Here is a 16498-nt window from a genome sequence, read left to right on the forward strand (position 1 = left end):
TGACACTCAACGTCTTGGGAGAGTGACAGATGATTTTGCCAACCCCTTGACAGACTGAATCCACTCCCATCTTGTGCCATACAAGGTTGGGAATGTGTTATGAGCACAAAACACATATTCTCGTTTACCTGAGACAGTGACTGTCGGAGCCGTGCCATCTGCATGCTGTGGCCTTTATTGTGATCCTGCTCAGAAACCATCTGCTTCAGCTTCTCCTTCTCTATAGCTATGCTATTAAATGCAGACTTCAAAAGGGAATGCACTGGGTGGGGAGAAAAGTGAAAAACAAATACCAAATGGGTACAGAAATAGCTAAAATGAAAAACTTTTTAGCACTTTAACTTGTGCATAGACATTTTCTGGAAAGGTTATAGTACAGTCTAATTAAAAGTCAGCCTTAAACAATTCTAAATATCAATATTTATAAATTAATCTGTAATTCCTAGAAGGAAAAGGGAACATGTTTTTTTGGGTGTAGTTGATAAGAACATTTGAGCAGTTCTGTGGACCATGAAGACACACGCAAGTCATTTAAAACTATCCAAAAATTATTTCCCGAAAGTGTGCACCCAAAAGAGCATTTTATGAGTCCTGCCAACATAAAACAGGCAGCTGACCTAGAATGTTCTAACTAGTTCTCTTTGAGTTAGGAACTGACTGGGTCTTAAGAACAGTACCTGCATTATGTCCTTAGCCAGGAACATCTTGATGTCAGAAGTGCTTTGATTTAGAAGTAACAATAAAATATCTCCCTCCCCAACTCCCACATACCTAGTAACATTCATTGGTATAATCTGAGGCAGTCTTTAATTTTAAATTACAAAAGGTTGAATTTCCAACTCCTATCTTTACAATAACAGAATTTCTATAATATACAAGGTCTTCTAAAAGGAGGAATTTCCTTATTTGAAAAAGGTTATTTTTTAGAAGTGGAAATTTTTAGTATAAACAGTGGCCTGAATTAAAGGGGGAGAAAATGGCAGGATCACAAGGGACTCACAACGTACTGATTTATGTGCTACATTCTCTCCGTCATCAATTTAAAGGCAATAACTTGATAGCTGGAATACATTAATCCCACTGGCAGCTGTAAAAGCAGACTCCCAGTCCTTTCAAAATCCATAATTCTTTCAAAAGAGCTCACTCAACAGTCACAGGAAAGCCCATTTTTTTCTAGCATAGTTGAAAAGGAAATATGTTATTTCAACAGAGGCTTTAAAATTCTGTTGAAAGTTGGATTTCCTGAAAGCCTTGGGATTGCAACTAAATACACAAAGCTTTCCCGGGGCTCCCTTCAAATGTACCCATCTCCCTTTAGCAGCTGCGCTGTACTTAACTGACACTTGTCTCATTCTACCTATTCCTGCACCCCTCCCCCAATATGAGTAAAAGCTACTGGCTTCACTGGTTGTGCCATTATATAAGCAAAATAACACTGCTTTAGTCTAATGACATAATTAGCATCCAGCTAAGAAATTTGATCAAAAATGTACTAGGAGCAAAAGAGCAAGTGAAAGAGAGTTGGCATTCCAGAGTCTCAACTGAGAAATCTACAGAAAAAAGGGGGAAGATGATTTAGCTGAATTGTTTTAGGATTATGGAATTAAAGAAATAATAGTTGATGATTTGAGAGTATAAATTTTAGTTGACTTCAACATTCCCAGAGGTGCCCTCAGTGTGCTCTGCTTGGTTTCCTGAGCCACCAGGCTCTTGAGTATTGGAGGTGTGGGTGTGAGGGAGTGACTGAGATATTCCATTTAACACATATTTTCAAGAATATTTTATAACCTATTAGCAGCAGCCCCAGGGGAAATAAATGGGATTAATTCACAGTAAGGTGTTAGTGACTGAAAACAACATTAAGGTGTATCTTTCTCCAAGAGATTATGCATTAAAAAGACAATGTCTTGGAAGGTGCTAACTTAAGTAAAAAATGAATTTTGGGGGTTGAAATTTACATACCATAGCAGCAAGGTGGGGATTAATATGGGAATTTAGGCTCTTCTTGGTAAGCACATACAGGACTGATCAGCCCACTGACAATCCACTATCCTGCTTTTTATTTATTCCATCCTACTCACTGTGGCTGAATACAACAATCGAACTTATGCAACAGCTTTTACTGAACTTTAACATTAAAAAAGAGACTCCAAAGGAGTTCATCACCACCAGACCAACACTAAATGAAATGTTGAAGGATCTTCAAGAAGAAGCTAATGAACAAAAGAACCTGACAAATGAAATAGACGATCATATTTCAGACAGAAGAGGGAAGGGGGGTGGAGGGTGGGAAGAGATTAACCAAAGGAGTTACATGCATATATGCATAACCCATGGACACAGTCAATAATGGGGTGAAGGCCTGGGGAGGGGGTGGGAGCGAAGTGGAGAGGGTCAATTGGGGGGGGGAAACGGGACACCTGTAATACTTTCAACAATAAAAATAAATTAAAAAAAAAAAAGACTCCAACGTGGGGTCTATTGTCCCTCCCTTCAAAACTATACTGGTTTGGGAAGCTCTGACCAGTAGAGTGGCTGGCCTTGAACAGGACCTGCAGCTTGCATTCCAGGCCTCTCCATTTGCTTGGAGTCCTGAGCTGCCATGAAATGAGGGAGAGGGGACACAGTTGTGTGCAGCCTTCCAGATGCCCAGCCAAAGTGCCAAGCACACAGGTGAAGCCACCTTGGACCTTTCAGCCTAGCCTCCAGGGGAACAGCACCGAGCGAGCTCAGTCAAAGCCAAGTGGCACAGAACTGCCTAGCTGAGACCTGCCTGAATCCCTGACCCACAAACTATGCAGTAAAATCAATGAGCATTGTTTAATAAAAAAAGAGAAAGGATCGAACAGAGTCTATTTCTTTTTTTCCCTTGCTAAGGATAACCCACAATGATGTATTAAATGATAACTAGAAGATACACAAAAAAAAAAAAGCTGAGTAGTGGTGTCTGCTGGCCTGCCTAGGGTAACTCTTTTTGCCTTTCTTCTTTCCGCACCCCCCACCCCCATGACACTTTCTTTATTCAGTCAAAACAGTAAACCTATGATGTGTGTTGGCCCAAGAAGCAGGCATCACATCCTACCGCATTCTGTATAAAGAACTCCGACCAGCACGAACCCATCCCACCTTTCTCTGTGGCACCTAGACGGGGGTAAACGAGCAAACGCAACCTCTCCTCAGAAGAGTGCTTCCCGAAAGGGCACGTTCGGTGCGGTGTTACCTTTCTGTGCGATTAGGCAGAATTCTTCTTGAAGTTTTGTATAATCAGTTGAACTTTCCAGAGGGTCGCTGAGGTGGCTAGGAGGAGTCTGAAACTCAATATCCGCACAAAGGTTGGGGTTGGAGGAATGCAAGCGAACCGGTGACATGGTAGCACTAAAAGGAACCTGAAAGGGGAAATACGAATTATTAAAGAGCAACAGTGCACTGCTCCTCACTCTCATCCACGGAAACGATCTCTTCCTTTCTTCCTATTAAATAACAGATTCCTCTCTGTGACACACGCGGAGCACTCAGTACTCATTAACTTTGCAGGTGGTCGGGGTGGGAAGGAGTCTCATTTCCCATAGTGGGCGTGGGACCGCTATCGACTCACTGGCTTTCCACTGGTACAGGGCGAGGTGACTCCAGAGTGACAGCAAGAAAAGGCACAGTCGCAGATAAGCCTCAGCTCTGAACTCACAGCTGTATCTAAAACATTACTGGCAGAAAACATTAAACTGTGACGTAGTTGTCCTTCCCTTACAAAGTCTGGGTACTTGTGTCAGAGGATTTTTTTTTGCTCACTTCTTTCTGAGCTTACTGAACAGGTAAAAATTCAAGAGGCGCATATACAGGAAAATTCACTTGTCCCATAGCCAGTAGATAAAACACAAATAAGCTTAGTAGTACATGCAATGGCTTGAAGAGGCTCGCAATTAAATTTGAAATTGATTTATCCAAATATATTTGTAAATGAAATATATATTATATAAATTACTGTAGTTTATCTTTGTACGTTACACACAATGCTGTTACATGTATGAATGTGGCTTATTGACTGGCCAATAAAGAAAAGCATTCAGTAAAAAAAAGTCATATTACTATAGATTTTTCCAAATGGCTAGAGGTGCTTCCGTGTCCAGGCTGGATCTGGGCGAGGCTTGTGACTGGTAGAGGCAAAGTACCTGTCCCTCTCCTAGAGCGTTCAACTTGACCATTACAAATGCTGTCGGCCAAACATTCTTAGAAAATGAGAATACCAATTCCTCTTGTAAATAAGTAACCTCCCCTAATTCTTACTGCACAGATGTTCATTCAATTATCCTCAAGAGCCAGACTCTTAGACTCCTTCGCAAGCTGAATTTTATATAAATGATAGCATTATTCACATCCTCTAACAGCAAATATGCTGTGGGAGGAAGAAACCAGTATCTTGTCTGGTGTTTATGTATGTTAGAACCACATCCATCCTTTCTTTTTCATTTTTAAAAATTTGCTTTAAATGTCCTGACAGAAAAAGAGAAAATGTGTATGTGCATGGTGGCTACAGGGGCTAGACAGAAGAGTTGGAAGGAACCAAAAAAATCTCACCCAAGTTGTAGCTTGTGGATCTGGATAAGGGCCGCTGAGACTGGACAAAGGGTCCTCTGGATATAACTTTGCCCTGGCAGGGAGTTATGTATCTCAAAAGATACCAAGGCTTCCTGGGGAAGGAAGTGAGCATGAAGGCTTCCCCCTAAATTCAGCTACGCTAAGCATGCTAATGTATGTTATCCAAATCATCTGGTATCTGGAGCTGTCAAAGTAACTCTATCTTGTCCTCCATGGGGACCTTGGCTACCCTGGGCTGGGAGATGTTAACAGCTCGTTTATCTCATCAAGCTCAGAATCTTGGCTGTCCACAGAAGACACGCATGTGCATAAGGACACACATGCACACGCACACAGTGGCAGATCAGCTGTCTGAGAACATGGAGTCCTTAGGTTTAATACTTTGCTGGAATCCTGTCCAGATCGCTTTGTGAAAACAATGACTGAGATCTTTTGGGGATGCTCATAAAGGAATGGTATTTATATGGACGAATATTTAAAGGTAGATAAAGGAAACTTCTGACCTTGACTGTGGTGATGCTAAATCTAGAAATAGCAGTCAGCCCATAGCCCTCTAGGAGGGACACAGAACATCCACGGGAAGGGTGGTGGAGATCAGAAGGTCATGGGGAGAGGCTGTAACTCGAGGAAATGGGTAGTCAGAAGTTTCAGATTTAAGGATATGGTTTCTCAATAAAAAGAACTAGAAAAGCATTAGGAAAAAGGAAGGTGAGTATTTGGTGATGGTAATGTAATGTGCTGATCAAGGAAAAGGGTTTTATCTGCACTCGGGTGCCTTCAACACTCCAAGGACCGGCCTGGCACTGGAGAGAGGTCTCTTCCCTTTGTGGGCAGGGACGTGGCTGTGAGAGCTGGGGCGAGGCTGCGAGGGGAGCCATGGGCCAGCTGAGGCCCAGGGAGTCCAGAAAGGACCCAGGTTTGTCCCTGAGATAATGGCCTCTCTGCTAAAATTTGGAATCAGATTCTCAGAAGAAAAACGTAAGTTACAAATTTATATTTTGACATCATGGAAGTTTAAATTGGCAATGAAACCAAAGTGGGTTTGTATATAACCCACAGGGATAGAGACTTGGAATGCGGCCTTCAAACTGCAATCAGGCCCCTGGGATGCTGAAACTAATTTTTATATGCTTCCTACTGAAAATGTTTATATTGATATCACGCTTTTTGTTAAAAGAAGTATATGGGATGGGCCATTTAATAGGAGAATTCATGAAATGAAATTGAGAATACAAAATGAAATGTATTAATCTAACTCTAATTGAGTATCTCTTCAGTCCAGGGACTTAGTTTTTTATTCATCAGTCTAGGTATTATGGGATTAAAAAACTGTTCTCTGTTAGTGATGGCTGGAGTGGGAGTTGTCTACAGTTGTCTACAACGTTTGTACCAAAAACCTTCATTAGATACATGTAAGTTATTCTTAATATCTATGTTCACAGCCACCCTGGGAGGTAGGCATTCAATACTTTCCTATTTTAAAAGCTTTTTTCTCTTCTATGCTCAATTATTTTAAATGTAAAGCCATTCTGTTCAAATAGGTTCTAACCCCAGTTTTATTATACTCACTCTATGTATCTGTAATTAAAAAATGAACACAGAGGACACACTCTATTTTCTGGGAGCAGGCCTGTGCCTTTCCCTTCCCCTCTCCTCAGTTCCAAGGGCCCTTCTTCTGTCTCTGTAACTTGTTTCCTCAGCCTATGCAGCCCAGCTGGCTCACTTCTACTACCTCTGTAACTTTCTGAGTAAACTTTCTTTTATAATTTGAAGGAAAAAAATGAACACAGTAGAAACACTTACTTCCCTATATGCCATCTTAGAAGGAAACATTTAAGGAAACATTAGTATTTTCCTTTCCACACTGAGTTACTGTTCTCTAATATCACTTGATTCCTTAATTTTGTAAGTGAAAGATTCCACTTAAGAATTATTTAACTGATTATACATGTATCTACTGTTAGAATCGGTTACCATGTAGGTGTCACATACTTTATTCATCTGCATTAAGGATATGCAGAAGATAGACATTAACCATGAAATCTATTTCAGTAATTTGTTCTAATATTCAGAAAATGTGAGTTTAAGAGTCAGTCTCCTAATAAATTCCAAGTCACTGGTTCATTTCATAATCAAAAGCAATTCTGTTTCTCAAACAATCCAGCCAAGCACCTCAATGAAATGCCAGAGTCAGTTGCCAATCAATCCTCCCACCAGTATCCATTCTCCTACAATGCAACCTTTTCGTATTTTGCAGCAACTTGAATGTTAAAATATACTCCACCACTAGCAAGAGTGAAACTATTAATTCAGGAAATATTATCTAATAGTCAAAAAACTAACATCCATGATTGGTATGAGCTCAGTATTCTATTTAAACAGTGGAAAGGATATCATGATTTAACAAATATTATTATTTACTCTTATTCAGAAAGGGTTTTCGTATTGGCATGTTCTATTTTATGTTCCACATGGACAGTTCTCTGTTCTACACACCTTCCACTCCATTTTAAATTTGCAGTTTGCCCTAACTACCTCAATACTTCCTCTATTCTATTAATATACATTCTCTTTTCTCTCTTTAAGAAAAGCCAAGCCCACCTCTAGATATGGATTAAACATCATTTAACTTTGTGGTTGTTCTGCTTCCCAGATTGTATTTTCTGATTTTCAGCTCAATATTCACCCCAGAAAACAACTTTCCCTTGCTAACTGTGCCTCGTGCAGCGTGTAGAGATGACATCAAAACCCACCTCTTCTTACCCTCTCATTTCTTTATTCTCACATCCTGTTCAAATGGTCACATTGCTCCAAAAAAAGCACAATTTATGTCTGTAGTAACATGACTTTTCTTAGAAAAACAAAAATCGGTTAGCGAAGGTCCCAACGTCAGTACAGCAAACAAACAACAAGCGAAAAACAGTATCATTTCAGGAAACCCCACACCACAAGGAGCTGCGCCCAGTTCTGCACCCTTGACTTGAACTTGCTTCTGACGCTGACGGCAGAAGCAGAGACCCGGACTGCGGAACAGTTTTCCATCACGCACACCAACACCCACGTCCACTCGGGCCATGCAAAGGAAGCCAGCGAACATGCGGAAGCTGCGCCAACGCGGGGGGCCGCGGCTCGCGCGGTGACACGCAGGAGCGCCCAGAGAACAGAGGCGGCGGCTCGCGGCACCGCACGTCCCCTCGAGACGGAAATGCACTCACTGTTGTAGCCACTGCCGCCGCGAGCCTCTGCCGGCGCCGGGTGGAGCCGAACTGGCCCTTCGCAGGCGGCCCTTCCTGACCGCGCGAGAGAGCGGGGAGGAAAAAACAGGGGTGAGGCCGAGAGAGGGGGGCGAGGTCGCCAGGCACGGGGAGGGCAGTCTTCAGCGGACGCCGACGTTTCCTAAACCTCAGCCCTGCCAAGGGCCCGAGGGGGCACGCGGGCTGCGAAGGGCACCCTGCCCCCGGCAGAGCGCCCGCTGGCTGGGGCGCCCCCACCCCACCGGGGACGGGCAAGTATGAACTGGCGACTAGCCTGCGGTCTCCAGGTGAAACAGAGCTGCATGTTGCTGGATCCACGCCATGGCACGGTAGATGAAGTCAAAAGGCGCTCAATAAATGGAAGCAAATAAAAAAAAATAAGCTCAGGGAAAAGCAATTAAATAAATAAGGTGGAAAGGTGGAAATGAACAGGTTGTCATGGGAGCTTCCTGTTGGCTGGGCAGAATTTTTTTTGTTTCTTGACGGGAGGGAAAAGTAAGGGGAAGGGGTAGCAGGAATCATCAATGCCCCCGCCCATTTATTCCCCTCCTTGGACAATCTGAGATTCTACATGATGAGAGGTGTTGGGATTTTCGGGTTGAAGAATTTTCCAAGAGGATGCCCATAGCATAAGAAAAAAAATTTTCAATTTTCTCAGTGTGTGGGGACCATGCCTACAAAAATCAGTGATGAAAACCTGAAAGCACAGGCTTCATTCAGGGATGTGCACCTGCACATAAACCAGTGGAAGAACCCGAGCTTTCTTGCCTTTCTTCTGTTCCTGGTGGACAGCATTAAGGACTAATGACATTTCCTTCTAACCTCTCAACTCTGCCTACGTTTGACAGATCCTGGCCCTTCAGGGTGTGAGCAATAATTTTAATGCCAGTTAACTGAGACGTACTAGATTTAAGAGTCACGAAGCAGCCCAGATAGAAAAAAAGCCTGCAAGACTGCTTTAGTCTTTTTGGAACAACAGAAACTCCTGTATTTCCAATTCTCTTTGTATCTGCCAAATTACAATCACATTTCTCTTCCATTGTCTTATATCGTCTGTGTACATATGGTATGTACATATATCATCTGTTTTCCACCAGAAAAATTTCGATACAAAATCCTTGTATGCTTAATGTAGTAAAAAAGAACTTATTTTGAGCTTACAGTGTAATCTGAGCATCTGTGAGATCTAGGATGGCTACACATGAATGACATCACGTCACTTATCTGCTACTCCATACTTCCTACTATCCCTCCTTCTCTCCAACAACCAGGAATCTAGTATGTAACTCACACTATCAGCAACACAGGAAATTGGCAGCTCCCTTTTACAGCAACCCTTGAAAAACATTCTGTTCTTGCCTTCCTCTACTGCATTTAAAACACAGCCCAACTGTTACCGTACAAGGGTAATACTGAGATTTTTATTAGAACCAGAAAAATTTGAAGTTTAGGAGACAAGAAGTCCTTTCTCTAAAAGGTAATCTCCACAGAGCCGTCTAGGACAAACCTTGCCTTCAGTGTGTTATACAATGGACTCTGAGGCTAGCTTCCCAATGGCTCCTAGTGGAAATATGGTCATAACCTTCACATCCGAATCAACAGCACAATCTAATAACCTATGCAAAAAACAGGCAATCAGACACCCAGTATAACATGTTCGCTTTTACTTTCCTGAGGCCAATTTTTAAATGACCTGTTTTATAATTATTTCAAAATGAAAACTGCTACAGAATGCTGAATGAGAAATTCAGCGAAAACACCAATAACAACAACAGCAGTAACGATGACCACCACCACCACCAGACAGTCTAGGTTCATTCACAAATGGCTGGTATTCAAACAACAGAGGGGATGAAAAATGAGCCACTCACTACAAAGCCTCTCAAGTTGGCTGCAACAATGACCATCAGAGAAAGTGGTTCAAGTAGCAAGATGCTTATGGGCTCAAAACAAGTGTGTGGCACCATCAGATGGAATTCCCACGGTCAAGAAATACTTCAAACAGGAGGAAAAGTCCTGTATGTTAGGGTGGAAGGAGGTGGTGGGTAATTCACTACATTAAAAATAAATGTTATGTCTTTCTGTAAGTAAAATATTAATGAGTAATGGCATAATATTGGCCATAGTCATTTCTGGCTGATTTTATGGTTTCCAGCCTAAGGGATCCTGGAAGACCTATTGGTTTGGGTGAACAGAAAAGGTCCAGGGATGGTACCAAATTCTGCAGCATTCCCCCCCATACCTTTTGTTTTATCAGTCAGTCCACGGGCAAGTAGATTTTCTCTGGGAATAATTAATAGCTTAGTGCTAGCCCCAAGTCTATTTATTTCCACTGGGAGGTGCAATTAAATCTCCTACTTTTGATAGTTTAAAGTTTTCTCTGAGTATGAGAATGAGCTGATTTCAATTTCCCTCAAAAATAATTAAAACAGAATCACAAGGGTCATTTTGTTACTCTTTTGGCAAAACAAAAACAAAGCAAAACAGCATAAATAAAAACTTAAAAACAAATAAGCTACTCAAGAATGTTGCAGGTGCATGAATGAAGAATATCTGCCTGCTTTTTGAATAATTTTTTCTGATAACTTAAAAAAATCTTCATATACTTTCTGCACACTGAAAAGCACAGCTGTGACTATGTGGGCTATTCAGAGTTCATTCTACTTTCTTCAGGAAAACAGTGATATGGGGACTGTGGTGGCCTCCTGGCCACAGTAGGGTGGCCGGTGGCATTGCATTCAGATGCACTGAGAACCAATCGAGATACCAGCTTTGAAGGAAATCTGTTCAATGGCAAACCTTATAAAAACAAGATTGAAATAATATCTAATCGCAAATGTATACAAATATATACATATGGTGCTGGCATTTTTCAATAATTTTTTTATAATGGTTCTTTTTCCTGGCTAATAACCATAGACACCACAATTTTAAAAAAAGCAGTCACAAAACTAGACAATCATGTGTTGAAAACAAATGAAACTGCCAAAAGCAATTTTAGGTAATTTTCTTGTGAAGTCATTTGGCACATTTGTCTCTACAGTATTAATTTTCTGAATAGAGGGGAAAACATATTGAACAAAGGAACACAAAAAATTGTGTTCAGAGAATGTGGACATTCTAAGTAAATCATACATTTTTAGTGCTTATGAAAATTTGTTTTCAAATATATCAGATTAGCAAGCAAAGCAACAGTTTGTTATTTACACATTCAGAATTATGACAAAGTGTTATCAATACAGTCAGAATTAAAGAAGAATTATTGTTATTTATTTAGAAGACACTGAAGAATTCTGAAAAGCAGTTCCCTTTACCTTTGTATTATAACGTAAATTGATTAATAGTGCAACAGAAAGAAAAGCAAAGTCATAAATTGAATTTTGATTGTGCAGAACAAGAGTCCTTTATAATATATAGCTAGGATCAGAGAAACAGAGATTCCAGTTTAAAGGTCTAAAAATAATGTGATTTATGGCATAAGAGGTTTTAGGCCATTTACCATGTTTAGTACCATTACGATAAAATAGGGTCGTATTTTAAAATTTAAATTATTCATTTCAAATAAACAACTTATTGAAAATAAATTTCAAGTAAATTTATCATGAGCCATTAAGACTTCAGTTCAGATTTTAAAAGTGATTGTTGGTGGCCAAATATGATCTATTTTTGTAGAATTTTGAATTTTTAGAGTTGAAAGGGAATTCAGAGGTCATTCCATGAAATCCTTTACTTTACCCAGGAGCAAAAAGAAGCCCAGAAAATTTCAGAGAAATGCATGAAATTATGCTGCCAGGAAATCACGGTGATTAGGCTAGACCCCAGGTTTGTTGATTTCCAATCTATTGCAGCCCTCACTCTTGTATCGACAGATAAAAATTTGGACAAAGCTGGCTCTTTTAAGATCTAGTATATAGCAATGAATGTTCATTACAACCCATTGGATCTTTAGTTGAGATTTTTAAAGTGATTTTGTGTTAAAAAATATTTTAATGGTTCTAAGTCCATAATTGAGAATAAAGTTGCAACTGTGCAGCCATATTAAATAATTTTTACTTTTATTTTAAATTCTTTTTACTTAGGTCAGAGTAAAAAGAGTAGAATTCCCTCTATTGTAGATAATATAACTCAATCTGAAAAGCACGAGCTTTAAAGCAGTTAAGTTGCTGTAAACTTTTTAACGTCTATGAACTGATATATAAAGACTATAAAAGTATGGAAAGTATGAGTGAAGGAAAAGTAAAGTCTGTACCTGCAGTTGTATTTTTGTATCTTTGCTGACACTTTTTGTTCTCCATCTTCTTGTGACCCGCTTGTCTTTCTTTGAAATATCTACACAGTTAGCCTACATTACACAAACAGTTAAAAGCAAACAGTTAAAAGTATTATTAAGTTCACACAGACAACACAGGCATAGACAGAGAGAGCAGAGCAAGTTAGTCAAGACTGTTGTCAGACACCTAAAGCAAACCAGCAGGAGAGGAAGGTATCTTCTGATGTGAGGTGGCCATTAAAAGCAAAGACAAGAACTTAATCATAAAATATATTTTTTTGCTACACAAAATGAAGCAGGATTAGAGGTCTCAAGCATTTTTTTTCTACATGAAAAGATGGTAATAACTCTGAGAGCATCTAAGTTATACCTTCAAAGCTATCATTTCTAATGGAACACAAATATGGAAGAATGATTCAGATTTTTATTTCTTCTAGTTTGTTTGTATTTAAATGTAAAATATTTCAAATTAGACATCTCAACATAATTGACATCAAGATTCAAAAATATTAAGAGTAACTTCAGAACAGAAACTAATCTGTATTGTAGTTATTTCCCTTTAAATGTTACCTTAAATTTTCATAGAACAATCTAGTAAAAATTCTAAGTTAATATCTTAACGTCCTTTACCAGCAGCAGTAATACGTTTACCTGCATGTCAGTAAAGTTGGGTGCTGACTGAGTTCTTTGAAGTATTTCCAAATTTTGCAGGAGTTTGCTAAGTTCCACAAGGTTTGACTGGCAGTGTGCAAGGTCTAATAAAAACCAGAAATGAAAGTATGTTAGAACTGGGCAGGGAGTGGTGGTGGTGGTAATAAATCAATGCAAATGATGGCAAATATGATTAGGCAGGACCATGTTTATATATAATGGTGATACTGGCAAATGAAAAAACAAAAAACAAAAAACCAGACCCTTCCCTGATTTAGAACCATAAAAACCACTGATCATCATTAGATGACTTCAAAGTGTACTCCTGCAAATTAGCAGCTATTAGTGTAGAGAGCCATTAAAATTTCAGACAAATTTTGTATTCACTTTCCTGCTCTGGTGGCCGTTGTCACATAAAAGGCACACTCAAGGGAACTTCAGCAGTTGTGTGGTTTCACTATTAAGAACCTGTCTACCTGCTCCTAAAATAGTTTACAAGGTGGCTACTTGGAATTTTGGTGGAGTCAAAGTCAAGTTCAGAAAAATAAGATGGAATACAGAATCAGATGAACATACTTATCTATAACTTAGCTCACTAACAATGTAGCAATGCATGATTTCTTTAAAATCTATTAGAGATGTTATACTAAACAAAACTAAAGATTCTCAAAGTGTTTCCCTGGCCCAGCAGAAGCAGCGTCACCTGGTCACGAAACCATTCTGTTTGAATTGCTTAGAACGAAGAAATGACTTCTTAAATTTTTAATATTTTGATATATTTAAAAGAGAGAATTTGGTAACAATGCGTTGACTGGAGTCCCAACCTCTCCGCACTGGGCAAGAACGAACCTTCTGCACACCTATCCATTTCTTCCGAGTCCTGTAACCAGGCTGCCACTTTACTCTGGCCAGTCGTGCAGGTGGCAGGGAGGCTGTTGCTGCATGGCAAGGGGGACTGCCACGGGCAGCTGTTTGGTTGCACCTACAATTACAAAACAAAAAAATGAAGTGAAGCAGAAACAGTATATTTAAGTAACTTAAAAACACAAGTATTCTTAAAGGAACATTAAAAAAGGAAGAAAGGGTACAATCAAAACATGGGAGAAGCCTCTGGGCTAAGTGTGGCACATGCTCAGTGGAGCCAAAATTCATAAACACTCTCATCAAGTTGCCATCTCCATTATACAGTGAGGGGACAACATGCAAGCATGTTATATCCTGTACTCACAGGGACCTGCCAACTCAAATTACCAATAATTTTAAAACACTCAGTAAGTTGTATCTGACACAGTGTCCTTATTGCAGACTCAACGCATGATTGAAGGGCTTTCCCTTACAAGAGCTCTCTCTATGCTCGTGATAGCTCAAGGTCTCGGTAGCCACCTGTGATTCCTAAATACTGTACACTGTCCACCAGCAAGTAACACTGCAAATGCCTTGAATGCATATTGCACATTATAGTTTATCAAAAGGTAATCTTAGCAAGTTATTATTATTTAAAGCCGATAGACTTTCCATTGAAGGAGGCATTTTATGGGAAATAAAGTTGTATGAACTATACAGATACTAAAGTGAGTACAGTAAATGCTCAGTGGAAAAAAAAAGCAGAAACTTATTTTCCCAAAAAGCTGAAACAACTTTAAAACTCCATATTTGACTTTAATATTCAATTACAACTGGTTGTGTCTCTTCTAAATCATTCTGAAGTGAAGGATGCACACACTTAGCCAACCCAGACTTATTTATTACCCACACAGGGCCACAAACCAATTAACATTCAGGAGTCTCATGATTTGATACTTAGAATGCAAGCAAAGTGTTAAAAAGCTCTTCTCAGACTTTACTGCATTTTGATAAATGTATTGGGAATTTGTCACTGAGTTGGATCTTAGAATATGTCATTTGTTACTAGAGCAATAGATCTTCTATGAAAACCAGAGTTAAAGAGCTTTCTTGTTCCAAGGCAAACAGTGGGGAGGATCTGGTTTCAGCTCTCAGTTCTCAGATATCACCCAAGTTATTGAATAAATAACAAAAGGGATGAAAAGAATGTATCTTTTATCAACACTCTGTGCCAACGATGCAGGCAGAAGCTGGAACCATCAAAGGATTAAACATTTATGTTTTTAAAATATCCACCAGGGATACATTTCTTGTTTAATTTGGACTAACTCTGGGATTCATTCTGTTCCATGGTGAGAAGGCAGGAGGAAGGCAGGGGGCCCAAAGAAACTCAGGGACTATCTTAAGCATCTTGTTGGGTCATCCAGTAGTGTCCTATTTCCTACACCTCTGATCTCCTGGTTCATTCCCCTTCATTTCAGAACTGCTTAGTATTAGGGTTAACCCAATATCCCCTTCCTAGGGCTGATTAAACAGTCCTTGGCAAGCCTACAACCAGGAAGGTTTGAGAGTCTTATGAAATACAACTAATGGGATTTAACAAAATTACTTGAGTAATTTCCATCGAAATAACAAAAACTGAATACAGTAGTATTTCATTTAATCTGATTTGACTAGTTTTGCAGTTACTCCTTCTCCATGAGGTATTTCAATGCTTTGCAAAAAAACTTGGATATATGTTCTGTAAGAAAATAGAAAAAAGGGGAATTTTCACTGAAACATTCTCGAACCGAACTCCTTGTGGCAGCCAGTTACTCACAGATGTCTCTGTTCTCACTACCAGGTGCCAAGTGGGAAGCTGGAACACCCCTGGGCAGGGCCATGTGGCTATGGTTCAGAAAACTTAATTATCGAATCCAAAGCACAAACAGCTGTCTCCCTGCCTGTGGTCTTAACCTTGATTTTTAATAGGCAACACCTCTAGTCTTTCAGCAACATTGAAAACGAACTCTTAAGACAGTCCAAAGAACAACTTCAGCCTCCCGTAATCTGGTACCCAGTATAATGGAAAGGGCACAGATTTCGGAAACAGAGAAATGAGGATTCAGATCCTGGCTCAGCTGTTTAATGGCTATGTAACATCTGGAAAAATTATTTTCTGTCTCTGAACTTTAGCTATATTAAAGATTGGAGATGCATAAGTGTCAAATGCTTAACACATTGCCTGACTAGTGGGCTACTCAAATGGGCTATTGCTCATATTATTGGCACATTCCCTAGCCCACTTGTCTTACCTTCATGGGGAAATTCACTGGTCTCTCCATGGGTCACATATATATTATATCTCAAGGTAAAAAAGTTTCATTTTCAAAACTTTGTAGTCTTCTATTACCACCCAGGAAGACACTGATTTCTAGGTGCTAATTAATGTTTGCCCTACTTCTTTAATATTCTTAAAAAGCCATATAAAATTAGGATGTAGTCCATTCATAGAAAGGAAAAGCAACTGTCAATTTTCTTGGTGATCCACATATCCATCGAATCCATACTTGAGATTAACTTTGATACCAAATGTCACTATTGTCTTCTGAGGGGTTCGTTTCCAAAGAAAAACTCTTTCTGGCTGGTCAAATGAGACTCAGTTATGTGTCTGCATAATTTTCCAAGCAACTTCTGAGCTGATTATTATATTACAAAGACATACCTTTCCATCCACGACAGAAACATTAGCAGCTGGTGAGGATTCAGCTGTGGAGGTTGAAGGAAATATGTGAAAACTAGCATCTCTTGGTGACCTCACTATCTCATTCTGCCGATACAGTCGATGGTGACGCAGTTTGGAGACCCATGCATCAAACCAGTCCTGGGATTTCACCTAAAACAATGA

The 16498-nt window shown here is 39.7% G+C and overlaps 1 protein-coding gene across 5 annotated transcripts in view; it reads right to left on the reverse strand.

The window, feature by feature from the left end:
- The window catches only part of OSBPL6 (oxysterol binding protein like 6), a 164719-nt gene that overhangs the window by 31691 nt on the left and 116530 nt on the right, over positions 1–16498 (reverse strand). For 2 of the 5 annotated variants that reach the window (XM_081142661.1, XM_081142660.1), the window contains 7 exons: positions 16316–16486; positions 13618–13750; positions 12769–12872; positions 12097–12189; positions 7809–7883; positions 3221–3386; positions 129–262 (listed from right to left, as the gene is read on the reverse strand). In XM_081142661.1, the coding sequence (XP_080998787.1) occupies positions 129–262; positions 3221–3386; positions 7809–7883; positions 12097–12189; positions 12769–12872; positions 13618–13750; positions 16316–16486 (876 nt within the window). The remainder of the gene's footprint in view (positions 1–128; positions 263–3220; positions 3387–7808; positions 7884–12096; positions 12190–12768; positions 12873–13617; positions 13751–16315; positions 16487–16498) is intronic. The other 3 variants (XM_081142663.1, XM_081142662.1, XM_081142664.1) reach the window with 2 other exon arrangements.

This window comes from Miniopterus schreibersii (assembly GCF_964146895.1).
Source record: "Miniopterus schreibersii genome assembly, chromosome: 7".
Classification (NCBI taxonomy): Eukaryota; Metazoa; Chordata; class Mammalia; order Chiroptera; family Miniopteridae; genus Miniopterus; species Miniopterus schreibersii.